This window comes from Stenella coeruleoalba, assembly GCF_951394435.1.
Source record: "Stenella coeruleoalba genome assembly, chromosome: 3".
In the NCBI taxonomy this organism is placed as follows: Eukaryota; Metazoa; Chordata; class Mammalia; order Artiodactyla; family Delphinidae; genus Stenella; species Stenella coeruleoalba.
Genome location: NC_137148.1, coordinates 66,109,450 through 66,134,363, shown reverse-complemented (window position 1 = coordinate 66,134,363; position 24,914 = coordinate 66,109,450). Strand labels below are relative to the sequence as shown.

General features: G+C 37.4%; 1 protein-coding gene across 3 annotated transcripts in view; it reads right to left on the bottom strand.

Annotated features, from left to right (window-relative positions):
- The window catches only part of VCAN (versican), a gene marked incomplete at its 5' end in the record, with an annotated part of 102,386 nt that overhangs the window by 51,961 nt on the left and 25,511 nt on the right, over positions 1 to 24,914 (bottom strand). For 2 of the 3 annotated variants that reach the window (XM_079916791.1, XM_079916793.1), the window contains 2 exons: positions 10,096 to 13,077; positions 19,916 to 20,209. In XM_079916791.1, the coding sequence (XP_079772917.1) occupies positions 10,096 to 13,077; positions 19,916 to 20,209 (3,276 nt within the window). The remainder of the gene's footprint in view (positions 1 to 10,095; positions 13,078 to 19,915; positions 20,210 to 24,914) is intronic. The other variant, XM_079916792.1, reaches the window with a different exon arrangement.

Below are 24,914 nucleotides of genomic sequence, written 5' to 3'. Positions count from 1 at the left end.
AATTTCCATGTTGATAGAGAGAAGGTAATATGGGTACAGCAAAGTGAGGTATGCAGTTCCAGGTAATTCCAGATGTAGTCTCCACTCTTCCCTATCACTTTTGATTCAATTACAATTATTCTGAGACTTAAAAAAACATATATTTCAATGATAGTTAATTCTACTTTCTTCCTTACTTACAGATGCCAAGGTTCATCTAACATTTGTGAGAAAAGCTACACTTCTCAAAACATGATCAAAGACCACAGTTTCACTCAGGGGAGACTAAATTAAGCATATTTTTTTTCCTCCTTAGAAATGTTAAAATACAATTTAAACTTCAGAGGCTTAAAGCAGCCCCTTCCCCAGGAATGTCTATATTTCAGCCTCTGTCTGAGGTCAGAAAGCCTTTACTTTACCAGTAGAGTTCAACATTCTCTAGGCATCAAAATCACATGCATTTAACAATACAGATACCTAATATTAAAAAAAATTAAATAAAGCAAATTTAAGAAAAGAAACAAAAAAAAAGTACAAAGGCCTAAGCCTTATCACTAGAAATTCAGATTCAAATTATCTGGTGGAGGATGGGGTAGTGGATATTTTTATCTGGATGCTCCCTGGTGATTCTGATATAGAGCCAAGGTTGAGAAGCAGTGTGAGCAATATTTATGCCCTGGGAGATTTCTTGGTGCTCCTCAAACCCCTGTACAGAATGGCATCATTGTTGGTCAGCTGGCTGATGCCTGGTTGGTGCTACTCTGGGTCCTCCTGAGTAAAATGGATGGCTGCTCAGTGAGGGGATAAATGCCCAGAGTTTCCTGTGAGGTCAATTCTGAGACTTTGCCTGCTAAAAGGTGCCGCTTATATTAACTTACTTCATATTACCTCTATTTTTCCTTCTATTAAAGCAACCAACTAGCCTTTATTGCATACTCTTGTTGCTTACTAATTATTTCAAGTTGCCTTCCCAACTAAGCTATGGATGACATTATTTTCTTTCCCCCAGCCACAGAGTAGCTTGATTGAATGACTTTATTTCAACAAGCCTTTAAAATATTTCCTGGAGGTGAATGTGAAGAGATGGGCAGAGAATGTTTTATCTGCGGAGAGTAAAATGGTTCCCCTACAGAGCAGAGCAAGATAAGATCACAACATAATAAAAAATGATAATTTTAGTATATTCCATTGTACTCTACAAAAGCATGCATTAGTATATTTTCTTTTCCCTTTCTCAACTTAGAAAAACCAAAACCTACTATGCGCAGCATACGGCCAAAGAAACTAACTCACCCTGTGAGACGCCAAGAATACTGTGGTATTAAAATGAAAAGATAAAGTCACTAGAAGCCAGTCAAGGTAGTGTGTGCTGATTATATACTGGGGGCAAGCAAGTCCGGGTATAGTACTGTGACACAATACGTCAAATTTTCATAGACACGGATGCTGAAATACAGTTAAACATTTCCTCTCACTCCACAGATCCTTTCTTTCCAGTTTCAGATCTCCTACTTAGACTTCAAATTATTTACAGAAAAATGCTTTATATATTATCACAATAATTCTAGCAAGTATTTAGAAGGTTCACCATAATTTATTTTCCTCCCCCAAATCAAACCACTCTTTTTAAGAATAATTACAGCCTTCATGCCAACAGATCAATGTTTCCCTCCTGATCCATACTCAAAGTCTAAACACTGGCATATCTCTCTAAGGAGCACACTTTCTAATGCAATAAAATAGGTTCTCAATTGTCCACATGATGCCCTAGGTTGAAAGAATATTCTACCTTTTCTAATGCCTCAATTATGTTATTTAAAAAAAAAATCAAAGTACTTCCATACAAATGAAAAAAAATATACAAGTCTTCACTAAAACACATCCCCACGCCCTCAACCAGGGCCCCATTCTTGGAATCCTTCTATCAATAAAGCCACTTATTCACCAGCTTTTCCATTTGTACGTGACAAACTGGACTCACTGAGGTGCAATGTTATAAATTTTGTAAACTGACAAAAATAGGTAATGCTTTTTTCAATATAAAATGTTCACTTTAACTCATTAAAATGGAACCTCACAAAGCATTTCTTTTTCTATTTCTTTTATCCCTATTGCTCCTCTCACCACACATCTCTCCCCTTGGCTACGCCCCTCCCCCTCCCCCCCCCCCCAAAGTTCTGAACACTGTCTGGGCCCGTGAATACATTTTTTATTCATTGCACAAATGAATGATCTAAGAGCTATTAAGAAAGAAGAATGTAATCCCTGTGTAGAGAACTGGGGGGTTTCCTTGACAACAACAAAAAGACAGCAGGGAATGCCCATGTTTTCTATGAATATGCAAGAAGAGGCCTGGCCCAGCACCTGGAAAAATTTGTAAAGAATTCGTAAAAAGATCTTTTCTTTGAAACAAAATTAAATTGGTAGTTATCAAAAATCACAAGCCCAATTTTCACACATGAAAAAGAGCAGAAAGCTAATGAATTCTACGTGTAGATACTATAGAATCAATACTATAACTATATTTAAATTTTAAATAAGGGCTGCAGCTGCTTCTGATTTGCACCCAAAATGGCATCATCCTAGACAAACACAATCCATAGAAGATTAAAATTTTAACAAGCTCTTGCAGTTAAGCAGATACTATAGTATAATTATATTTGGCTCCCTGGTATAAATCATCTTGAATTTTAAGATAATTCCATTTTTAACCTATTTAGTACAAAACCGTCTAAATCTTCCTACATTTAGAAGTTCAGAATGAAATAAGTGCTGAAGCGGAGAGGGAATTAATTTGTACTAAGTCATTGCCACGTGCCAGGCACTGTGCTTGGTGTTTTCAAGTCACTTAAGGAGCGTTAAATGTGCAATGTGTCTGCCACCGTGACTGGCAAGCCCTGGAAGAGATCCTTTCTCCTTTAAGCAATCTGGTGAGTTTGTAGTATTAGCATGTATTTTTAATGATATAACAACTGAGGTCTATGGAGATCAAGCAATTTACTCAAGACCAAACAGGTCACAAATAACAATGTTGACCATGAACCCAGGTCTGTTTCCAAAGGTTCTTTCCACTACATCAACTGAGTCTTCCATGTATCCCATGGAGCAAACCAACTACTTATCCATGGTCGTTCAGAATATCACAGACAGAGTGTGCTTCAGAAATCCAGTTCTAGCGTAGTACTTAGTGTACGGCAATTATCTGACTATTTGTTGAATACGTGTATATTATATATATGTTTGGATACATATATGTGTTTATATATATATAATCATCTTTTTATTTCATAATCCCTGTGGTTTGGAAAAAAGAGTATGGGTCAGAATTTAGGAAATATTATTCTTTTTATACAATAATCGCCACTACATCCATTTTACTGGCAAAAAATTCTGACAGAAAATTTGAGAAATTCCTGGGTCCGCATTGCCGAGAATCAAAGGAGAGACTGACTCTAGATTCCCCAACTTACAGCACCTGCTTCTGTAATATTAGCGATTCAAATTTCACTTGAATTAAGATATCATAAACCTATAGATCACCGTTTAGAACATGCAGCCCACTCTTTAAAAAGTAGTTTTCTGTCATTTAACTTTACAAGTGTGTAACTCTGAACCGTGATACTTCATAGGGATGTATTTTGAAAAGTTCAACGTATTTAACTTACAGAAGACACTATCTTTATCAAACAGTATCAATCATTAAAAAACAGAAAAATGTGAGAACAATCCCTCCTGAGGAAGTTGCCTGAATATCTCTGGTATCCATGAATCTGTATAGGTTTCTAGGTGAATCCTAAGAAGGCATTCATCTTCTGAAGGAGGGACGCCCACTCTGTCATCCCAGCCCTATCTGGAAAAATGCCTGATTGTACTTGGGGCTCCTTAGCCCCACTGGTGAGCCTCTGTTGGGAAGCAATTGGCTAATAACCAGTTTCTGGTAATTTATTTTTGATCTACCCCTCCAACAAGGACTAACTTATATACCTTCCTCCTCATGAACTATTCTCTGAATCCCCTGCCTTCATTGATTCCTTCTTTGCTGACCTCATCTGCCATTCACAATTAGTACCTCATACCAAGTGTGTAATTATGTGTTTCTGTACTGCAATTATATTTGATTGTGTTAATACTGGCTCCCCAAAATGCACTTAAAATCCCTGGGAGCAGGGCCTATGGTTTATGTTTATTTTGTGCCCCTTTTAATTCTGTTAAAGAACAAGGCATGTTGTAGCTTTACCTGAAGAGAACCCTTGATTGACTGCACTCTGCTGGAAGACAGTGTATGCCTTTCTCTAGAGGTCACTGCCAATAAGAACTAAGTGGTATCTGCCTTTGGTTAACGCCCTACCTCAGTAGTAGTTTTGATAATAGCAACTTATAATTGCAAATGCCATTTTCAGAAAGAATAGACATTGGTTCACATTAGGAAGAAGACAACAAGTTCCTTTTAGCTATCTACGGAACATCTCTTTTATTAGTAAAACTCAACCTGTGAGAAATACAATTTCAATTTCTTAAATTTTTCCTTGAGATTAGTGGGTTAATAAAATATTTATAGAGCACTTAAAAATTTGAGAGTCGGGCTTCCCTGGTGGTTCAGTGGTTAAGAATCCACCTGCCAATGCAGGGGACACGGGTTCGAGCCCTGGTCTGGGAAGATCCCACATGCTGCGGAGCAACTAAGCCCGTGCGCCACAACTACTGAGCCTGCACTCTAGAGCTCGAGAGCCACAACTACTGAGCCTGCGAGCCACAACTACTGAAGCCTGCGCACCTAGAGCCCGTGCTCCGCAACAAGAGAAGCCACCGCAATGAGAAGCCTGCGCACCGCAACAAAGAGTAGCCCCTGCTCGCAGCAACTAGAGAAAGCTCGGGTGCAGCAACAAAGACCCAACACAGCCAAAAATAAATTAAATAAAATAAATTTTTTTTAAAAAAAGCTTTAAAAAATTCAGACTCTATATATGTTTGTATGTGTGTCTCTATGGGACCGTAAGTGTTATACATACAAAATATTTCACTTAGAAGGACTTTGTAAAAAGGTAACTTTTGGTCTGTAGTGCAGTGTTAAGCTCATTAATAATTTAGAAACATTAAGGTCAATTCTGTTTTTCCTACTATAGAAGCGAAAGGAAGATAGACAGTCTCTTCTTTTTTCACTATTTGACTAATAGAAGAACTCAATCCTTTTCTAGACAGCCAAGAAGAAATGGGGGAAGCCATCCTAATTCCCTGCAGAAAAAAATGTGCTTCTCTGGAAGGGAGCCACAGCTGGAGCCCAGCAAAGGGAACCACTCAAATGTGCAGGCACCCGCCCCATCCATCCACTTTCAGGGAAGTGCTCCAAAATTCTTCAGGAGAGAAACAGCCCAGAGTCAGAGCTACTGATTTCAGCATGCTGTTCTCTTGCCATAGCAGGTATCTGAATAGCATACACAGTGTCCCATATTAGCAGCAAACTAAATATAAGCCATCTGCTTTAAAACCAATAGAATGCCAGCGAGAAGCCAGTCTTTCCAGAGTCTATGTTCTTTCAGAAATTGATGGACAGGCTGGCACCTGAGCCAACAGAGAGTCATTATTCCTGTGAGTTCATCAGGGGAGAGAATTGCCTCACTGCAAAAATGCTCCAAGGAGCGCCAAGACATAGACCAGTGCCAAAGTGTCAGACCCAGTGTGCCTCCGTTTGCCCATCTGCGATACTTTCCCTACTTGCCTCACAAATTATCTCTGAGGTTTAAACATGATAAAATATGTAAAAAGTGGTCTGAAAGTATCAAGCTCTAAGTGTGTGCTTGATGACTTTGCTCTGCACATACTCTGACATGTAATTATCTATGATTTTGATTACACATAGTTATCAATAAGATTGAAGCTAGATTTGCTTAATTTATTTTATACGGGATCATACAGAGTTATTCAGAGGTAAAAGTTAATAAATGTGTGTCATTATAGTGATAGATGGATAATTAGGCCAATTTAGAAAATGTTTTTACTTAAAAAAATCAATTCATTCAGGAGTTAAATGTTGCTGCTTATTTTGAATTACCTACATGTTATCATTCTCTTTCTAGCTGTGTTCTGAGGTACATGTTACTTTAGAAACTGTCACTGGGGGTGAGGGAGAGGTCCAAGAAAGTGGACCTCCTGATACACCCCTCAAATACTAACCGGAACAGCCACTCTTTATCTACTCAAAATATAGAGGCCCTGAATAACATTTTATTTGAAGAAAGGAACCTGATCCTGTAATTAAAACTCTGAAAATAATTTTCCTACATAATAAATTCTATAAAAATGAAAAATGTGATTTTAAAAAATTATATGAGGCTATCTTGGGCTAATATTACCTTTTAAAAAATGATGACCGTACAATCAATGGTATAAATATTGGCGTTTACCCAGATATCCCCTGTTCTCAGAACTAACGTCCCTTATTCTTTACCCTCTCCTCAACAGCATCATATTCAGAAAATAAATCTTTATCTCTATATACATTTCTCAAGTGTACAAACAAAAATGCAGATGGGATTAATCATACGGGAATTATTTCTGAATGATGTCAGCAATAAAGTACCATAACTCTCAATAAGGAAACAGAGTAAAATGAACTCTAATTTAGAGGCCAAAATTATTCTTCTCAAAATCTCATTATCTTTAATGCCATTTCATTAATAATTTTATCAATATTTAATATATATATACCATTTTAGTTTAATATTGGCTTAATACCTGTCTTACACTTAGATTTGGATAGATATACATTATAAAACTAGCAGAAAGGAACACCTGGCAAGAAAATAATAACAAGCAGGCCTGAGAAATAGTATGTAGTATACACTTGTTTAAAACTTGTTTAAAAAAACTAATAAGCCACCTATTTTAAGGTTATAACCATGAACATTTGCATAATAATGTTAAATTTAATATCTGTACACTTCCACATTATTCTCTGAGTTAAAGGTACAGTATATCAGTTTTTAAAAACATTCAGAATCCTGTTATACTAACTTGTGACATTTCAGATGATTTCGAGGAGCATTCTTTAAAAAAAAGGAAAAAAAGTCCAGAATTGATAAAACTCTTCCTATGCCTTTAAACTCTATAGACTTCATATACGTTCACAAAGAAAATCTTTCAATAATTTTTCAAATGCAGGTGTGCAAATTACTCCTGAAATAGACAGGAGTCATATTTCCAGTATCCCCTGAACCACTGTTAAACCCACCCTATAGCATTTTTCAGCTCATAAAAGTTTTATGAGCTGAAAAGTTCCTTCAGATTTTGTTTAACTGCTAACTACAGTTGCTCTCTAGCAATAGCACCCTAAGTTGCTATTAAGATCCACTGGAACAATTATAACATAAACATGTCCTGCATAGCATGTTTTGTTTCATAATAGTAAAATTTTTTCTAAAAAATCAAGATTTATATGAGCGGCTGAGTGCAGCAAAAAAATTATGAATGCCTTGGTTTACTGTAGCATGCATGGTATTTTTGCTTACTTGAATATACAGTATGTGTAGAGTTCAATTTTATGTTTATGAATAGATTTATATAAATTTGTACATGTACCAAGGATTTTCCAGTTTGGAAAAATGTGCCTTAATACATAAAAAGGTTGGTTTTCCAGGCACATATGTATTTTTCCTTATTAATGTACACCTGCCCTAAAACTCATTAATTTAACATCTGCTTTAGGGTTTGCCCTTGTCAAAATGAAAAATCCTTGAAAAATTAAATTTTTCATAGGAAACAAATGAGTATAAGTAAAGCAGTTGGATCTGAATCAACCTCATTGTCTTATCAAGACAATAAACAGTGTTTTTATTCTTAAGGAGAATGGCATGTATAAAGCACACGGAAAAGCCAGGTAGATGAGGGGGCTGGGGTAGTGGGAAAGAGAGAGAGATGGAGGGAGGGAACTAGATAGAGACATGTCCTATCCTCACCCCCAGACCCTGCGCCACTCACTGGAACTCCGTGCCAAAGGAGATAACCAAGTATTCCCTTTCCAGTTTTCTGACCCATTGTTATAAATGCTGAACGAAAATTAGTTTGAAGGGAAATCATGGTCACATGTTTTAAAAGTGGAAGAAAGAGGAGGAAACACCTAGTTGTGTTTCCCAGACCCAGCTGAATTAAGCTGACAATTCAGATAAAAATACACGCTTCGTATAAATGGTTTCTGAGTTAGGTTACTCAGACCCTCCATTTCAAGTAAGCATTTATAAACTTAGATTTTGTTTTTCCCTGATGACTGCCAATTCTTCCACGGAGATCGACTTTCACTTTTTCCATTTTGTAATTTGATCACCCTCACCTGAACGCAGTTTCCCATTTAGAAGAGTTTTTAAATGCAGAACATTTTTTTACTATTTTCTATATCATTTGATTCAATGTAGTATCTACACTAACAAGAGAGTAATCTAAATTGGGAAAAACTTCTGTATAGTTAGTCATTCAAGTATTATTTTTTTAATTCTCAAATTAAGTGTTCATAGTAATCCCTATGCTTCTCTTCAATTCTTTCTTTTTCACAGTAATATCTTCTTGTCACTTTTCCAACCCTACTAACAGGAATCCTCATTCCCACTACTTGGCAGCTCGCCTCCTCTCTCCAACTCCAGCTCCAAGAGGCGGAAGAGGAATGTAAGAGGGAAGAAATATGTTATGGTTTCCAAGAAACAGCATTATTAGCAGGAAAATAATGCTCCAATCCTGGCCTGGTTCAACGGTATTGGGAAGTGGAGATTAACGTCAATATTCTGGGAGTGTTTTCTCTCCTCTACTGTTCACTGCCCCACATGAACTTTTACACTGAGAAAGTTCTGGGTGATAGAAGCCAAGTTACCATCTAACAGCACTGGAAGCCAGCTGACTTGACATTAGAGCCACCTGTGTTCCCAACAGGTGCACCCCTGAGCAGGCTAATGAGGGTAGCATCCCTCTTAAGAAAAATGACACCTTGAGGGGTATAGCCCAACATTAAGAGAGAAAACCTGCTCAAGATCATTCTTCTAGCCTGACTTCTCAGAGCCAGGTCAAGGAAAAATGAGTATTTATTCCTTTAATCCACATATTAAAACTAAAACACAGCAACTTAACTAAAATCAATGATCTTCTAAATTAAAAAAAGACAAACAAACCTGAATAGATCTATTGTATTGCATACACTATGTATTCGCAATTCAGCTTACTGAATTTAGAAGATACCGTTGACTGACCTTTAGGAAGGAATAAGTTATGTTTGATGATAAAAATTGCAAGTATTAATCAATGTAAAGAAACAGCTTTTAAGAAATTTGCCAGAGAGATATATAAAATATTTGAACAGAATAGAAGGCACTGTGAATATTCCTAGAGATAAAATAACTAAATCATAAAATAAATAAAATTACAGCCTGGTTTTTAGGGAACAGAGGTAATGCTGACATATCCACTTTCTGAAATTATATTTGACACAATAGATGACAGCATTTCCTAGAACTGAGCTAGATTGTATTTGTTCTAAATATGTAAAGCCTCATTAAAATACCCAAAGACTACAGCTTGAAAATATGTTGAACTTTCTTTAAAATAACATTTACACTACAGACCCACATTACCCACCCTAAAAGCTGTATGATAAACCTGCAAATCATGGAAGAGAAAACCCAAAACAAACCTTTAGATGTCTTTTTATCAGCCCTAGGCATATGCAATACGGTTTTAGCTGTCCACAGTGTAAGTACTGAAGGTTAATAGTTAAAGACCAATGGAATGTTAACACAGTCTAGTACTACACTTGAGTAGTAACACATGGAAAGACACTGAAATTAAAACATTTTGTTCTGCATGTTCTGAAGTGATGTAACAGTGATGATTTGGTTATATTAGATGACAAAGCAGGGCTTCTTATGACTTTTAAAATAAAATAATATCTAACATTCTTCCAATTGTTTAACATATTCTTCCAATTCTTGTACAAATACATGAAGCTAAAACAGAATTTTTTCACACTCCAGTTATCTTCTACTGGCAGCATTTGGCATGTTGATATTTTTTTTCCAAAAGTAATTTTCAAGATAAAATGCTGGTTGCCTTGACTGGTATGTCTAGAAAGCAAAGACTTACCTGTCTTGTTTTCTCTGACCTCTATAATATAAACATTTATGTCAGGGTGGAATTTTGTCCCTGCTGAGGGTTCTGGAGTGGAAAGTGCCTGTGGTCTGAAGGCTTCTTTGCCTTCCACAGTGGGTGGTCTTGTTGGCTGTGTGGCAGAAGGAGTACTTGAAGTTGTGAAATATTCTCTATCAATATCTGTTTCTGTTTCCTTGGCTACAATATCCTCAAGGGTAGTGGGAGGAACACGAGATGTTGATTCTCCAATGATTACCATGTCACTGGTTGTTTCTTCATCAGGTTCTCTGTCAATGAGAGGCGGCTTCTCAGTGGATCCTGAAGATGTGTGAAGTCTGTCTACTGAACTGAAAGCAGTAGTGATATCACTTGGAACCGTGGCTTTAACTGTTGAAAATTCTGGGAGTTCTGTGGCCTTGGGCTTTTCAAATAATCCTGAGCCTAAATCCGTATAATCTAGGGATGTTTTCTCTATTTTCTCAGTAGTGGTTTCTTCTATAAGCTGGGTAACACTGGTGCTAAAAGGTGATACAAATCCCCTTGGACTGGTACCTTCTGTTTCATATTTTTGTTCAGGCCCTGGGCTTAAAGATACCTTTGGCCCCATGCTTGGTATTAGTGTTACCACACCATCTGTTTTTGCTTTGGGCTCAGTGACAGCACCAGGTGGATAAGACATACTCTGCTCAATTTTTCCAGTTGGAGTTGTTTCTAAAACTGGGACTCCCTCAGAACCTATCACCAATCTGTCTTCAAAGCCTGTATATGCTGACCCATCGCTCTCTTGTTCATCCAAGGGTGTTGTTGTCTCCTTGGCTGTGTCAGCTGTAGAACTGGGAGGAGGAACTGGTTTCTCTGGAGTCTCTTCTTTCCATGGAAATTCTTCCTGAGTTGTTTCCTGTGCAATTTCTGTTGTTGTTCTTATAGTTTCAGGATAAATAGTAGCCTCAAAGTGAGTCTGATCAGTGACATGTATGTCTTGAGAGGGTTCACCTAGAACTTCACCTTCTGATGGAATGGAAGGTACCAACACTCCCCATTCTGTCTTGGGAATTACAGAAAGAGGAATGGTATGGGAAGTGTCTACATAAGTAGTAGGCTCCTGGGTGCTACTATAATTAAAAAATGCCGATCCTTCCACATCTGAAGTGTGTGTAAATTGGGGGACAGTAGATACAGGCTTAGAGACATCCATATCTTCTCCTTCATCCAAAGCACTTCCCTCTATGGTTGCATGAACAACTTGGCCTTCCATGCTTGTGATAGGAGAAACTCTTTCTTCAGTCGTAGAATCTCTCAAAGTTGACTTTTCTGTGATGCCAATTGATGTAGTTGGCCAAAATCTGACTGTGAATTTTTTATGGTCTGTTGTGTCTTCCTCAGTAAACTCTAATGGCTTTTGAGTACTATCTGGGATACGAGCGAACTCATCTCTTCCATCTTCAGTAAAACCTGGGATTTCTTTATCCTTTCCACTTACTCCCATAGTGGTGAGTAAGGCAGGGGGCAATTTTGGAGAGCCTGCATGTTCTGTGGACCCTAAAGGCTTTGATGCTGTATTATCTTCATCCAATGACCATTTTGATACAGTAACCACCTCCACATTTAAAGTGCTTTGAGTCAAATGCACTGTTGTAATACCCTCATCATACTTTGTGGTATCTTGATAGCCATCTGTTTCTAATCCATTTGGAGTTGTCGTAAAGTCTTTCTCCACACCTGTTGCCTCCGCCGGTGCCACACTTAGCTTTGTTGTTGTCAGGGCTGGGGAATCAAAAGATTTGGTCATTCCCACTGAATACACTGTATGATGAATTTGCTCTGAAGAAGCTGTAGGGAACTTCATTCCAGAGAAGCTTTCTTCCTCTATTTTTTCTATAAATGAATCTTCGGTGATCTTTTCCTGTATTTCATCATCTGTATAAGTAACTGTTCTCATCTCTGGTCTTAGTGTTTCTGTTCTTTCTCTTCCTGTTTGTGGAGAGGGATAAATAACTGTGGATGTTCCCTCAACTAGTCTTTTATCACCAGAATAAGGAAACAATTCTACTTCAGTATGATGCTGTGATGGGAAAGGTGTGGTGGACATATACTGGTCAAGAAAATCTTCAGCTATCCTACCATTAGTTTGTTTCTCTTCCCAGTGGTCCATGGATGACCCATCACTGTTGGGCATAGTTACAGGTGAAAAAATCGTCGATGCTGAGACTGACTCCACCTCCTCTAGCTGAGTGCGGGTGGTGTCTTCTGAAGTCTTTGATACTGTAATGACCTCAGGTATTTGGCTAAAGACCGAGGTACTCTGACCAGATCTAACTGTAGATGTTCTGTCTTCACCATCATCTTCTCCCAAGGTGAACCCATAGTGGCTTGTGGTCACTGATTCAGAGACTGTGCTTACTGCTTTCTTTTTAGTTTTGGATTCCGGGGTCATTGTTGTAGATACAAATGGCGTTTCAGGTACAGTGAATTCCTTGGAAGGAATGTGCTTTGAGATTTCCATTGATGTTACCAAGGGACCCACTTCTATTTGTTCAATTTGTGTAACTGATTCTCGCATTTGTATATCTTCCTTGACACCATCCCATGAATCAGTAGCATGATGGAAGATGACAGTTGTACTTCGGGGCACTTCCTCCTTAATTTCAGATATGTCTGGCTTTCCAAGAGGTCCTGAAGCAGAAGGTGAGTAATAGTCCATATCCCAAGGCTTCTTAGTACTCTCATCAGGCGCTGGTGATTCTGTGGCTATTCTGTGTGTGATAGTTAGAGGTTGAACTGTGGCTTTCTGTTCAAAATTGGCTATATGTCCCACAGGAGGGAACTTTGTTGTAATGACAGGTAATTCAGTGATTAAAGGGACGATTGGTGTAGTTCTGTCGGGTCCCATTTGTAGTTCTTCCGATAAAGAGGGTGAGGCAGTTTCTGCAAGCATATTCAGTTCGGTGGTTGTAGCCTCTGATATATTCTGTTTAGCTAGAAAAATAATTTCAAAGAGTTGATTAGACAAGTCACTAATAAAAAGTTGTACGTCCAGTGTGTTTGTTAAGTGCTGTTGTGTACTTTGGGGCAACCCCAAAGTGCGTTCTGATGGAGAGAAGTCTAAAAACTATACTTAAATTAATCTGAAGACAGACAACTGAACACTTAATCATCACAAATTGATCACTTGTTTTATATTGAAAGGGTTAACACTGGTTTTACCCATAGGTATGAATGACTGTTCTTGGCTAAGGGAAGTGAATACTATGTAGTTTTAAGATAAGGAGAAGTTAAACATAAATAAATAAATAAATGCAGAGTTTGGAAACAGTAGGTATGTTATTTATCAGAAACTACAGCACCAACTTGAAGTCTAGTAGGAGAACTTAGTGCTACTATTCTGGAGGCTTCTGTCTCTAGCTACATAATGTCTCTGGGGAGAGGGAGTGCCTCAAATTGCAAAACAACAAAAAAGCCACATCAAATGTACCCGAGTTACATATCAATGATTACATTGTCCATAATGTGGAGGCTTTCATAAAAACAGGATATTAACACCACTATTCACTTGATCCCCGGTGTTGGACATTTGTCTTCATATTCCTTTCAAATCTGCAGAGTAACCTTGTTTATAATAAATAATAAAATGCCTCTGGCCGAGGCTGCTTGGCATTTGTTGTAGTTCTACATCTTGCTCTATGTTCTACACATTATGTTTGTAACTCTTAAGGGTCTTGGTTCCAGCCTTACTTTTAGCAGGAAATGCAAACATAGAACAGGAAGTAAAGTACCCACATGATATATTTTAGCTCTGTAATTACAAATCACTGGAAACAACCCTGAGCATCAGAAAGAATGGGCTCAGGCAATATAAAGTAACATGTCATCATAAAATGCTACATTATAATGCCTCCAGATTTACAGAGAATGGCCTGGCCTGTTTAAAGAAATTTAAGTTGTGTATAAAAGTGACAGTGTTGTAGATAAGATTCCATCTCAACATAAAGAACATGCAGCAGCTTAGCACATAAAGATTTTGTTATTCTTAATTTTTAATTCAGATTTTCAAAAATCAAAAACTGATTGCCACTAGACTCAGAAGGAACTGATCTGAGGAAATCTGTAGTCATTGTTTTGCTACCTCCTGTATGATTTAAAACTAGTTGTATGGGTAATGTCTGTTCCCCTGATAAAAGTTGTAATATCTGTAGTATCTGTAATATCTTGTGGCTTACTCTTAATAATCCCCAAACCAGAGTCCTTGGAAAACAAAACTGGATACTTTTGAGCTCCAGCTACTCCATCAAAACTTAATGATATCAGGGCACTGAAACTGCTCTGTATGATACTAGAATGGCAAATACATGTCATTATATATTTGTCCAAACTCAGAATGTACAACACAAAGAGTGAACCCTAGTGTAAACTATGGACTTCGAGTGATTATGTTGTGTCCATGTGGGTTCCTCAGTTGTAACAAACATACCACTCTGATGGGGGATGTTGATAATGGGGGTGGCTGTGCATGAATGGGGGCAGGGAATATATGGGAAATCTCTGCATCTTCCACTCAATTTTACCGTGAACCTAAAACTGCTCTAATAAATAAAGTCTATTTTAAAAATTTAATGATAAAATGATGTGATTTTGTTGTAAATCAGACTTGAGCTGTAACAGATTCCTCATTTTTTGTCTGGTATGAGCTGTTATTAGCTGTTGTCATTTCCCAGACCATTTTAAAGCCCAGATTCATCAGTTTTATAACAAAAACTTGGGGGCCATTTCATTATGATGTAGTTAAAAATCCTTTAGTCTGCCACTTTTTATCCCTTTGTATTAAAACAAAACTAAACAACAGAACAAAAAAGAATCGCACTCTTCAAAAACATGTTAAATAACTTTTTTTTCCCTTTTCTTTAAGAAAGCTTTTTCTGCATTCATTTCCTGGAAGAAGCTTTTGTTATTTTGATTGACATGAACAACTTAAGGAACCTAAGTGAGGTTGACTATTTTTCTTTTCATTCAATTCTCTATCCTCTGAAATTCCATAACTGTTACCTCATTTAACTGCCAAATATCATGTTTGTTTTATAACTGCATTCTTTGGGGAAACAGTAAAATGTACATATAGAGAAAGTTCCCATGGAAACATAATATAAACACTTAGCACACTGCACATTAGAGAAAATTTAATCATATTATTATTAACAACAAAAAAAAGCTAATTTTGCTTTTTCCCTCTGAGTAGTTCCATAGCTGATGAAATTCACTTAAAAGGAGGTGATAACTGCAATAGGGCCAAAAGAGGGCCTGTGAATCAGGTCTTCCTATGCTCCAACCCAAGTTCTACGTTAACAACTTTCCACAGTGCTATGAAAATACTTTTATAGCATTTTAAAAATGAACGACTCAGATTTCAAAAACTACGTAACTGCCTGTCATTATCAATTATTACCGAACTGTTTGGTGTTGCCTTCCTCTAGGCCTGGAACACAGTAATATGACAGTAGTATGTCTCAGAGAATCTCCTTTACAAAGCTAGGATCTATGTGACTTTGTTTTCAAAACCAAGGGTTTTCAATAATTTGAGAGCCCTGTTTAGAAGTCTGCTTATAATTAAGTTGATTAATTCTACTATTTGGAATGGAAAACCTCAGACTTCCTTTTGGGGTTGGGTTGCTTTTTCATCAACTTAACAGCTGATTTCCATCACAACTCAGTATATCTGAGCATCTGCACCATTTGCTTCAACCATTCCAAAACAAAGGAACTAATTTTAAAAAACACAAATATCTACAAAGAAATGTCTTAAGAATAAATGCCAGTGTATTAATGATGACTATTACAAAGGTGAAAGCACAACTCCAGATTATTCTAAAAGTGTCCCTCCAGAAGGAGGATTCACATGGAGAAATTTTTGCCCTGGAAAACTACCAGTGTCCCTTCAACTCTATTATCGAGGAAGCCAACAGAAAGCAGCAGGATTCTTTTCCCACAAAAGCTCCCTTCCAACATTTGCAGCTGTCTGCCACACAGATGTTTCACATCACTGTACTTTATGGTATTTTATATCCTATGGACTATCTTCTCCAGTGCTTCTGTTGTGAGACATGAGGCAGATTTTCCTAATAAAAGATAAAAACCCTATTAGCAGCATGATGGTTGATTTAACTTATACCCATACTGCCTACATTATAGGGAAATCACTGGATATTCAATAAGTTGACTCCGGGTTCATGGTTGAGGAAAGAGTAAAGTTTGGAACAATGAGATTAGAATTCAAATTAACTTTTCAAGTTTTACGAGTGATTGAATGCTAACCAATTCAATTCAATAAACAGAGACATTTAAAAAAATACCAGTTTGGGAAGGATAAGTTTTGACACTATGGTCAGATTATGATCTAGGGCACAAAAAATATAATATACTGACCATAGGTTAGAAGGGCAGGTCAATTGTAAAAGTGGACAAATATATAAGAAAGATGGCATAGGATGTGGTGGGTACTTACTTAGCCTTCTCTAGACCACTATCTCTAGCTCCAAGTTTAATCCAACAGAAGGATGTGAAAAACAATGAGGGTTCAAAGCAAGATGGCATAGGTGATTAGAGGCCTCGAAATTAAAATTTCAGAACAAGGAAATTGTTTCAACTGAGGGAGACACTGAGGGACAAACGAACAGTTGTTTTCAATAGTAGAAATGCTGTAATTTAGATTTTGGTCTCCAACTTAAGAAGGAAAGATGAACTCAAATTCTAATGCAAAGGATTTAGATAATTGGAAAAACTGAGAGTGATAGTAATAGGATATTGGAATGGGTTTTCTAGGAAACATTCCCTATCTCCCTCTCCTGGAGATCTTTAATAACATCAAATGAGAGGTTATTATGAGTCATCAATAGTTTTGATTCACTTAAATTGGGGAGTATGGATGATCCTTCAAAGCCCTGCATAACTCTATTTCATAGAACTTGCTTAACTCTGAGGTCAAAGAAAAATGAAAAGTGCACAATTTAACCATCAAGGGGAAATGTACAGGAAAACTTTATTTCATAAGGACATTAATTTACTTGTTTTTCAGATTCTAATTATATTTATCATCAGCCATTGTTAATGTTCTATTCAGTGATTTTAAAAGGAAAAGGGAATTAGAGCAAAGTGAGATTTGGTATTGTTTATTCACCATGAAGTGGCCTTAAAAACACTGTCTACTTTTGGTAAAAGCAAACAAGAAAAATATCCTTATATTTCTAAATTCTTCTACTTAACCAGCCAGCTGTACATCTCTGAAATCACTTTTGGAATTGTCCTTAAGGCCATAACTCTTACCAACTTTAACTACATAAATTTAGTCACTACTCAACTATGTGGGAAACTGGACAGCAGGCAAGTCATTTTGAGAATATTTTTCAAAGTAAAAAAATGTATATTTTAAAAGAATCTCTGAAAAACGAATTAGAAATTTGGGGAGGCTGTTGGCATTGTGTGTGGTTGAAGGAAGGCTTTTATGTATGACTAAACTGTCTTAAACTTTTATATGCTGAATAAATTTTGAGTATGGTAGAGTCTTACAGAAGGACTAAATAAGAATCTAGCCTTTAGCTTAGATGGGGAGAAAAATGAAAATTTGAATCCATTATATTTGCCAGTTATATATTTCTAAGTTATATAGATTCAGATGAATTAGGAAGAAAAAAAATGGACCTAAACTTTCAAATTTTATTCATATTTTATATAGATTTTTACTAGGTGGTTATTTTATTTGAATCTAACTACATTGTTATTTTGTACATTCATGTGAATTCCTTATTTAAATAAATAATTTAAAACACATCAGGATGAATTCTTTGCGGCTACAGACAGGCTTTGGTTTAAATTTATTCTCAAGGAGAACAAAAATGTTTAAAAGTTTTCTAGTGCCACGTTTATAATGCACAAGAAAATAAAATCAAACAAGGTAGTCATGCTGGATAATTCAACTCCTTCCTTACTTTAACCTCTCTAACCCACCTGTCCCCATCCCCTCTCCAACACACACACACAGATTTGATTTTCTTCCTTAATCACATCAGTCACTTAGTGTAAAACTGATTTTAAAGCTTAAACTACTTGAAAATATACCCATAACCCATTATGGGTATATGGCTTAAAGGAATGATATCTTTCTACTTCTGGGGATAAGGTTTTGTTACTATTGTTGATGTTTGTTTGTTTTCCTAAAAGTGATTAAGACATTTTCTGTAGTTTCGGGGCCTAGGGAAAAAAATTAATATTTTCAATGGCTTTTCATGGCCAGCTTGTATCACACTGATACACAACACGTGGCTTTAACACTCAGAAAGTTGAGTTTACAGGAAGAGATCCAAACAGAAGTATCTTAGCTGGGAAATAGCAGTATGTGAAACCATACCTTTCTGTTGCACTAACATCTATTCTCCTGACTACTCAAGACATCCCAGTTCTGTGTCTTTTTGGTTGATGAAGAATGTCTGTATATTTCACTTCAGAAACCAATTACAAAATAAGCTAGTGTATTTTCTACTCATTTCAGTTACAGTTGACCCTCCATATCCATGGGTTCCACATCCGAGGATTCAACCAACTTCTGATTAAAAAAAGTAAAAAGTTCCCAAAACTCCAGAAAGTTCCAAAAAGCAAGACTTGAAATTGTTGTGTGCCAGCAACTATTTACATAGTTGGTATTATATACTATTACATAGTATAGGTATTATAAGTAATCTAGAGATGATTTAAAGTACACAGGAGGGTGTGTGTAGGTTATATGCAATTATTACTTTATATAAGGGACTTGACCACCTGTGGATTTTGGTATTCCCAAGGTCCTGGAACCAAGCTCTCATGGATACCAAGGGATGATTGTACGTATCGCTATAACAATATATATTGGAAACTTAGTAAAAAGTTCTCACTGTATTTCAATATAACGTGGCTCTATCTTGAACATACTCAAGGTCACCAAAAATTCTAGGAGATATTTGTTTTGCTGGTACAATATAGATCCTACTAAATATCACAGTGAGACTCTGGATTACTTGCTTGTGTAATTAAGCATTCTACAAGCACTATAGCATGTGAGTACTAGTGCTAAAATAATTTAAGGACATCTGAAGAATTAAAATAATTATATCATGAATATTGAGAAATGTTACTTAAAATCCATTTTAAGTAGTAAACCTGACTGAAGATAGCCTGTTTATGTTAAGGCTTGCAAAAAACATATACTGTACTTCAATGTGATACTAGAGAATTAAGCATTAGAAGGCACATATTTCCATTATTTGAAATAAAATAAGATAAAATAAGATTTTTATTTATAGCATGGTTCATTTTTAGGTATTATCCACGTCAGCTCCAAGTACTCACCTGCAATTACTGAAATGTAAATCCTCCGCCATTTAAAAGAAAGGGTGACAGCAAACAAAGACGAAATAAACAGAATTCAAGGATTCAACTCAGCCACAGTTGGTCCCAGCATTATAGCGTCAACAATCTAATTGCATTCAAGGACTGCAATTAATGTAAAATAAGTACGCAGAAACATGTTCTATGGTTCTAAGTGCAATGCATCACAGTTAAGGCCTTCACCTGACATTTCCTCATCCTCTCTAAAAACACCATTTGTCAAATTTCTTGTTTTAACCGTATCACTGCTGTTGCATTTCCTTGGTTTTGAAAGTCACTGAACTGTTTCCATTCCGTGCACACATTGCAAGACATGGAATCATTCCGATGGCTAGTTGAACATCAATTGCACGGCTTCGAAGTATTTTTTTAAAAATCTGTAATGTTTAAAAAGGTACCAAACACTTACGTTTAAAGCAGTAGGCATCAAATCTGCTATCAGGGAGAGGGAAGCCTGTCTGGTTCTCAAAACGATACAGGGTTCTCACCCCAAGTAAACCACCTCCACACTGGGCCCTGGCCACAGTCACAGGGTGGCGAACGCTGGCGTCCGACAGCCACCCGTAATCACACTGGTCGAAGCCGCTCCTCCACGCCGCTTGGAGCTCCCCCACTGTCGCCAGGCGGGCATCTCGGTTTTCACACCCTTCTCCAGCTTCCTCAAAGGTGAATTTATTGGGAGCAGTGATGTGGAACACATCACCTGCAATCAGAAGAGGAAAAAGGGTCTAAATTGTACTATTCAGTCCCTTTCTGTTTATGGGAGATGGGGAAAAGCACGTAATTCTTTTTTTCATGGCAAGGTAGCAGCTTCTATACTTTAAAGCAGAAAACTCAATGTTACCTCATTTTGTTATTACTAGTGATAAGAAATAACACAATAAAAAAAGAGAACACACGCCAGAAAAGTTTCATTTTATATACATATATTCCCATAGGCCGTAGAAGCAGTCATTTGATAATAAAGTTACAATCAGTTCTTTAAAATGAACAAACTTTTCCAAAGGATTCTTTGGTTTACCAGACAGGAAACGGGTTTTCTCTTGAATGTAAAAGGCTATGAGGTACTTATTAACATTGCATGTTGGAAAGAGAAAGTTGCATTGAAATGTCACTGAGGTTATTTTTCTTTGTCTACCCTAAAATCAAATAGTAATTCTCTGACTCTCTCATCTTTCTCTACCATCAAAATGGATTAACTCCCATCAAAGCAAACAACAAAACAAGAAGACCTCCAGGGTTTGAAGAGGGGGACGGGAAAGAGGCAGAATGGAATGCTGTTTCCTGCCTTCCTGTCCTAGACACAGGGCTGCCTTGATAGTTATGCAGGTCATGGCCTACACTTGGGCAGGGCTGAGAGTGTACGGGGGCCAGTATCCCATTCAACCAACCAAAGGTACCAAAGCCTCCCTGGAGGAAGGGGCACCCTTTTTCTGCTTGCTCTGCCCAGGGTGGATACCTTTTGCAATCTGTCTGCCCAGAAGGAGCGCCCTTTGCGGTTCTCACAAAGTTACTGTATGTGCTAGCAGGGGCTCTAACTAGGTTGGAGAGACTCTTATATTTGCTTATTGATGAACAAAGAAAGGCAGGACATTTACTTTGTTCATCGCCAGGCTCAATTAGACCCAAGTAGTATGTTCATTATCACTTAACATGTCACAATAAAGTATTCTGGAAATGCCAGAGAGTTTGTTAAATTGGAATTTTACTTGGGTAACTAACATAACAACTTGCTGAAATAAATGCAATGTGAATTAAATGATGCTTTTCACACATGAGCACGTAAGTGGCTAAAGGAGACAGCATTAGAGAATACCTAAGCAGATATAGCAGGCACGGGGAGGAGTATAAAATGAGGTAGAGAGGAAGCTAACACGTTGATAGCCCATTATTACAGCAGCTGTGGGTCCTGTTTCTATCTCACTGAGGCCACTCTCTGATTCTATGAGACATTAGACAGCTGGGATGCAGAGCTCTCATGATTTGGATCTTCACCTAACTAAATCCATATGTAACAAGGGATTGTGTAGAGCCATTACTCTCTGTGCGTGTGTCCTAGCTTTATAACACAAGAAAAATCAGTCGGGGGAAAAGGCCAAGTCACCCATATCAGCTCTTCTCACTGCAAATCTAAAAATGCTACCAACGAAACTAGGCCAAATCCCAATAAGAGTTATTTGAAGAAGAGAAAGAAAAATGACTTTTACCTGACTGAAAAAAGCAAGGTAGAGGTGAGAATGGGTTTTTGTCCTTAATTACCTAGGCTGGCAAAGGACAGTAATCTCACATCCAAAAATATACTATAAGAACAAAGATTCCCCCTCCCCATTCCTAGCATGTCTCCCTTCCCGCTAAGTTTTAAAAGCTTAAGGGTCACAGGACCAGTTGCATAGTATGTACTTAATAATTTGTTAAATGAATGGCATTTCAAGTTCTTGTTCAGAAACAAGGGGCCCTTTCTCTTCCATCCTTCCCAAGCAGCACATTAAAGAGCACTAACTCTGCTGCAGAGCTTTGGGTAGCTGCTGTCTGGGACAGGCGATTCACTCACCTATGGATTTGGCTCAAAGCAACCTGGGGACAGGCAGACAAGAGAGACTGCGTCACCCCAAGCAGCCTCAGCAGCCCCGTTCACCTCAGCATTACACTTGCATTTGGCCTGAAAGGAATGTAAGTGTGGAAGAGGGCAGCAGGCCAGCACGCTTCCTTCCAAGGTGGAACACTTGGATTTGTTATTACAGCTGGAATATCAGTTTTGTTGCCTCCGTTTTCTGCATTGTGAGGTACTTCTACAATGCGGCAAGAGTACTGTTCCTTTTCAGTAACAAGAGTATCAGCCAACCAGAGCAAGGCAGAGAAATATAATTAACTGAGGAAAACTCTGCTTCTCCAAACAGCAATTTTAGTCCATATGATGGAAGAAATCAACTTCTCCAAACGCCATACCAAAGGGCCAATGAAGAAAAATGATGGCATGATTTTCTGGGTAACTGGTTTCCCTATCTTAAATAGCAAACATGTTTGGGGTATTAAAGGAAAGAAAGGCTTCAGTAGGTGCTGGCAGGTTAAAAAGAGAGTACCCTTATTATTATTAAATCAATAAAGAACTACTCATAGAACTTTTCATATAAAAACTCTTGTTAAATCTGACTTTATATCAAAACAGTGATTTAATTCACTTGTTTGGAGGATACAATTTCCATCTATCCAATCTCCAAAAAATAATGATTTTACTTATTTAACTAAATTCTGTTATCCCCAAGGCCACCTATTTTCCTTTTCATTTATATGTAAAATTTTATCAAACATTGCAAATAAAATTTTAAAAGCTTATTGAAAGAGATATCACCATTGGGTTTCGTGTAACTCAGATGAAAAAAGGAAGATTTAACTGGCATTAATTGAGTTTACCCTAGGGTGAGAATGAAACCAATTCATCTCTAAAGATAATGTGTGGCCTGTCATCATATATGTCATAATTGTTGTTTCATTTCAAAATAATGAGAAAAGGAAAAGAAAAACATTTACTTTAACTCTGTTCCAAAAAAAAAAAGTCTAAGCCTTCCTAAATCATAACCGTTTAACATAAACATTACCTTGTCCACTTCAAAAATCTAATCATATAGTGAAGCATCCACACTATGGAATTCTCTTACTGAGTCTTAAAGCTTTTAGAATTGACACTCAATCTCTACCAAAAGCAATAAGTTGAACGTCTAAACTTTGCCCTTCCTGTGTTTCAACCTCAAATTATTAAGGCCAGACATCTTCTACTTTTCTCAAATATGCCAGAATATCCTGGCATCAGTTTCATACCAAAACCAGAAAGAAAAAAAAAAAGTGAATTAATAGGTAATACACAGATAGCAATAACTGAACTAATTCATATTACTGTGTCCTTGATTTCTAAGACATCTATTTTTACATTTTGTTGACAAAACTAAAATAACCTCCTGTCAAGTACTTTTTGATTCATTAGTTGCCTGGTTTTAAACAGATAATCCTTTGACATTATATATTTTTTATCTAACATAATACAAATGTCAGGAGATCTGCTGTTTAAATCAGAATTAACCTGTTAAAAGCTTATTGTTGAAGATGTGGATGGAGAAGGTTATTAACTTATGGTTCAAGTTCTAAGAATATAATTTCCAAAAATGTCTTCTACAGAAAACTGGTGATCCTTGAGACATGAGTAGGTATTCCAAAGAAAAGAGGTTTCGTGGACATTGGCATTTAGGAAACAAATACAAGTCATCTGACAAGTCTTCGTTTCTGTGAGACTTCTCAGAGTAGTTAATATTATAGTATTTATTTGGGAGTGCCCACAAAGAACTTAGGATTTTTAAGCCATTTGACCAGAGTAATCTCCTTTTCTCATAGAAGACTAATTAACAGTCCATGGATCTGTTTCATGGAATAGTTTGGAAAACACTGCTCTAGAGACATGTATGTTTCAATCAGGAAAAGGAATCTCAATTGAGCCATAACAAAGATAACTTAGTATTAAGTTTCTGGTAGCCTATGTGTTAACCTGCTCGAGATAGAAGCAGACTGCGTAGACCAGGTAATCAGACAGAATCAAAGCAGGAACCAAAAAACAAAGCAAAGGGCATATGAAGTCCATTGCCTCCCAGGGGTGTACCAGAGACTGCAAGGGAGCAAAGGAATCTGGCGCAGAGCAGGGACCCTGATAAAGTGTCCAAGACCGTATGTAAGCTGAACACAGAAGTGTCTCATTTCTTAAAAAGAAGCTTTTGCAAAAAGTCAAGCAAGGTAGAGCAGACAAAAGTAGCGGTCTTTCTCCTTAGTCACTAACTGTAGGCGCAAGTCTTTCAATCCCATATCCCATAGAAAAATGCAGGTTTTAGGCTAAACACTGTCCACTTTTACACTGAGAAAAGCAGTCAAGATGTTAAGATTTCCAAAGATTTTATTGATCTACTCTCAGTTTTAAAATCTATAGTCAGGAATTATTTATAGGTCAAATTATATGTTCTAGGGCTTCCCTGGTGGCGCAGTGGTTGAGAGTCCGCCTGCCGATGCAGGGGACACGGGTTCGTGCCCCGGTCCGGGAAGATCCCACATGCCGTGGAGCGGCTGGGCCCGTGAGCCATGGCTGCTGAGCCTGTGCGTCCGGAGCCTGTGCTCCGCAACGGGAGAGGCCACAACAGTGAGAGGCCCGCGTACAGCGGGAAAAAAAAAAAAAGTAGTCCCCGCTTGCTACAACTAGTGAAAGCCTGCGTGCAGCAACGAAGACCCAATGCAGCCCAAAAAATAAATAAAATAAAAAATAAATTAATTTAAAATTATATGTTCTAAACTCTAACATCAGTCATTCATAGCATTAACGACATTAGACAGAAATTAAGTCTGGGCCAGTAACAGGAATGTAAACCTAAGCTTGG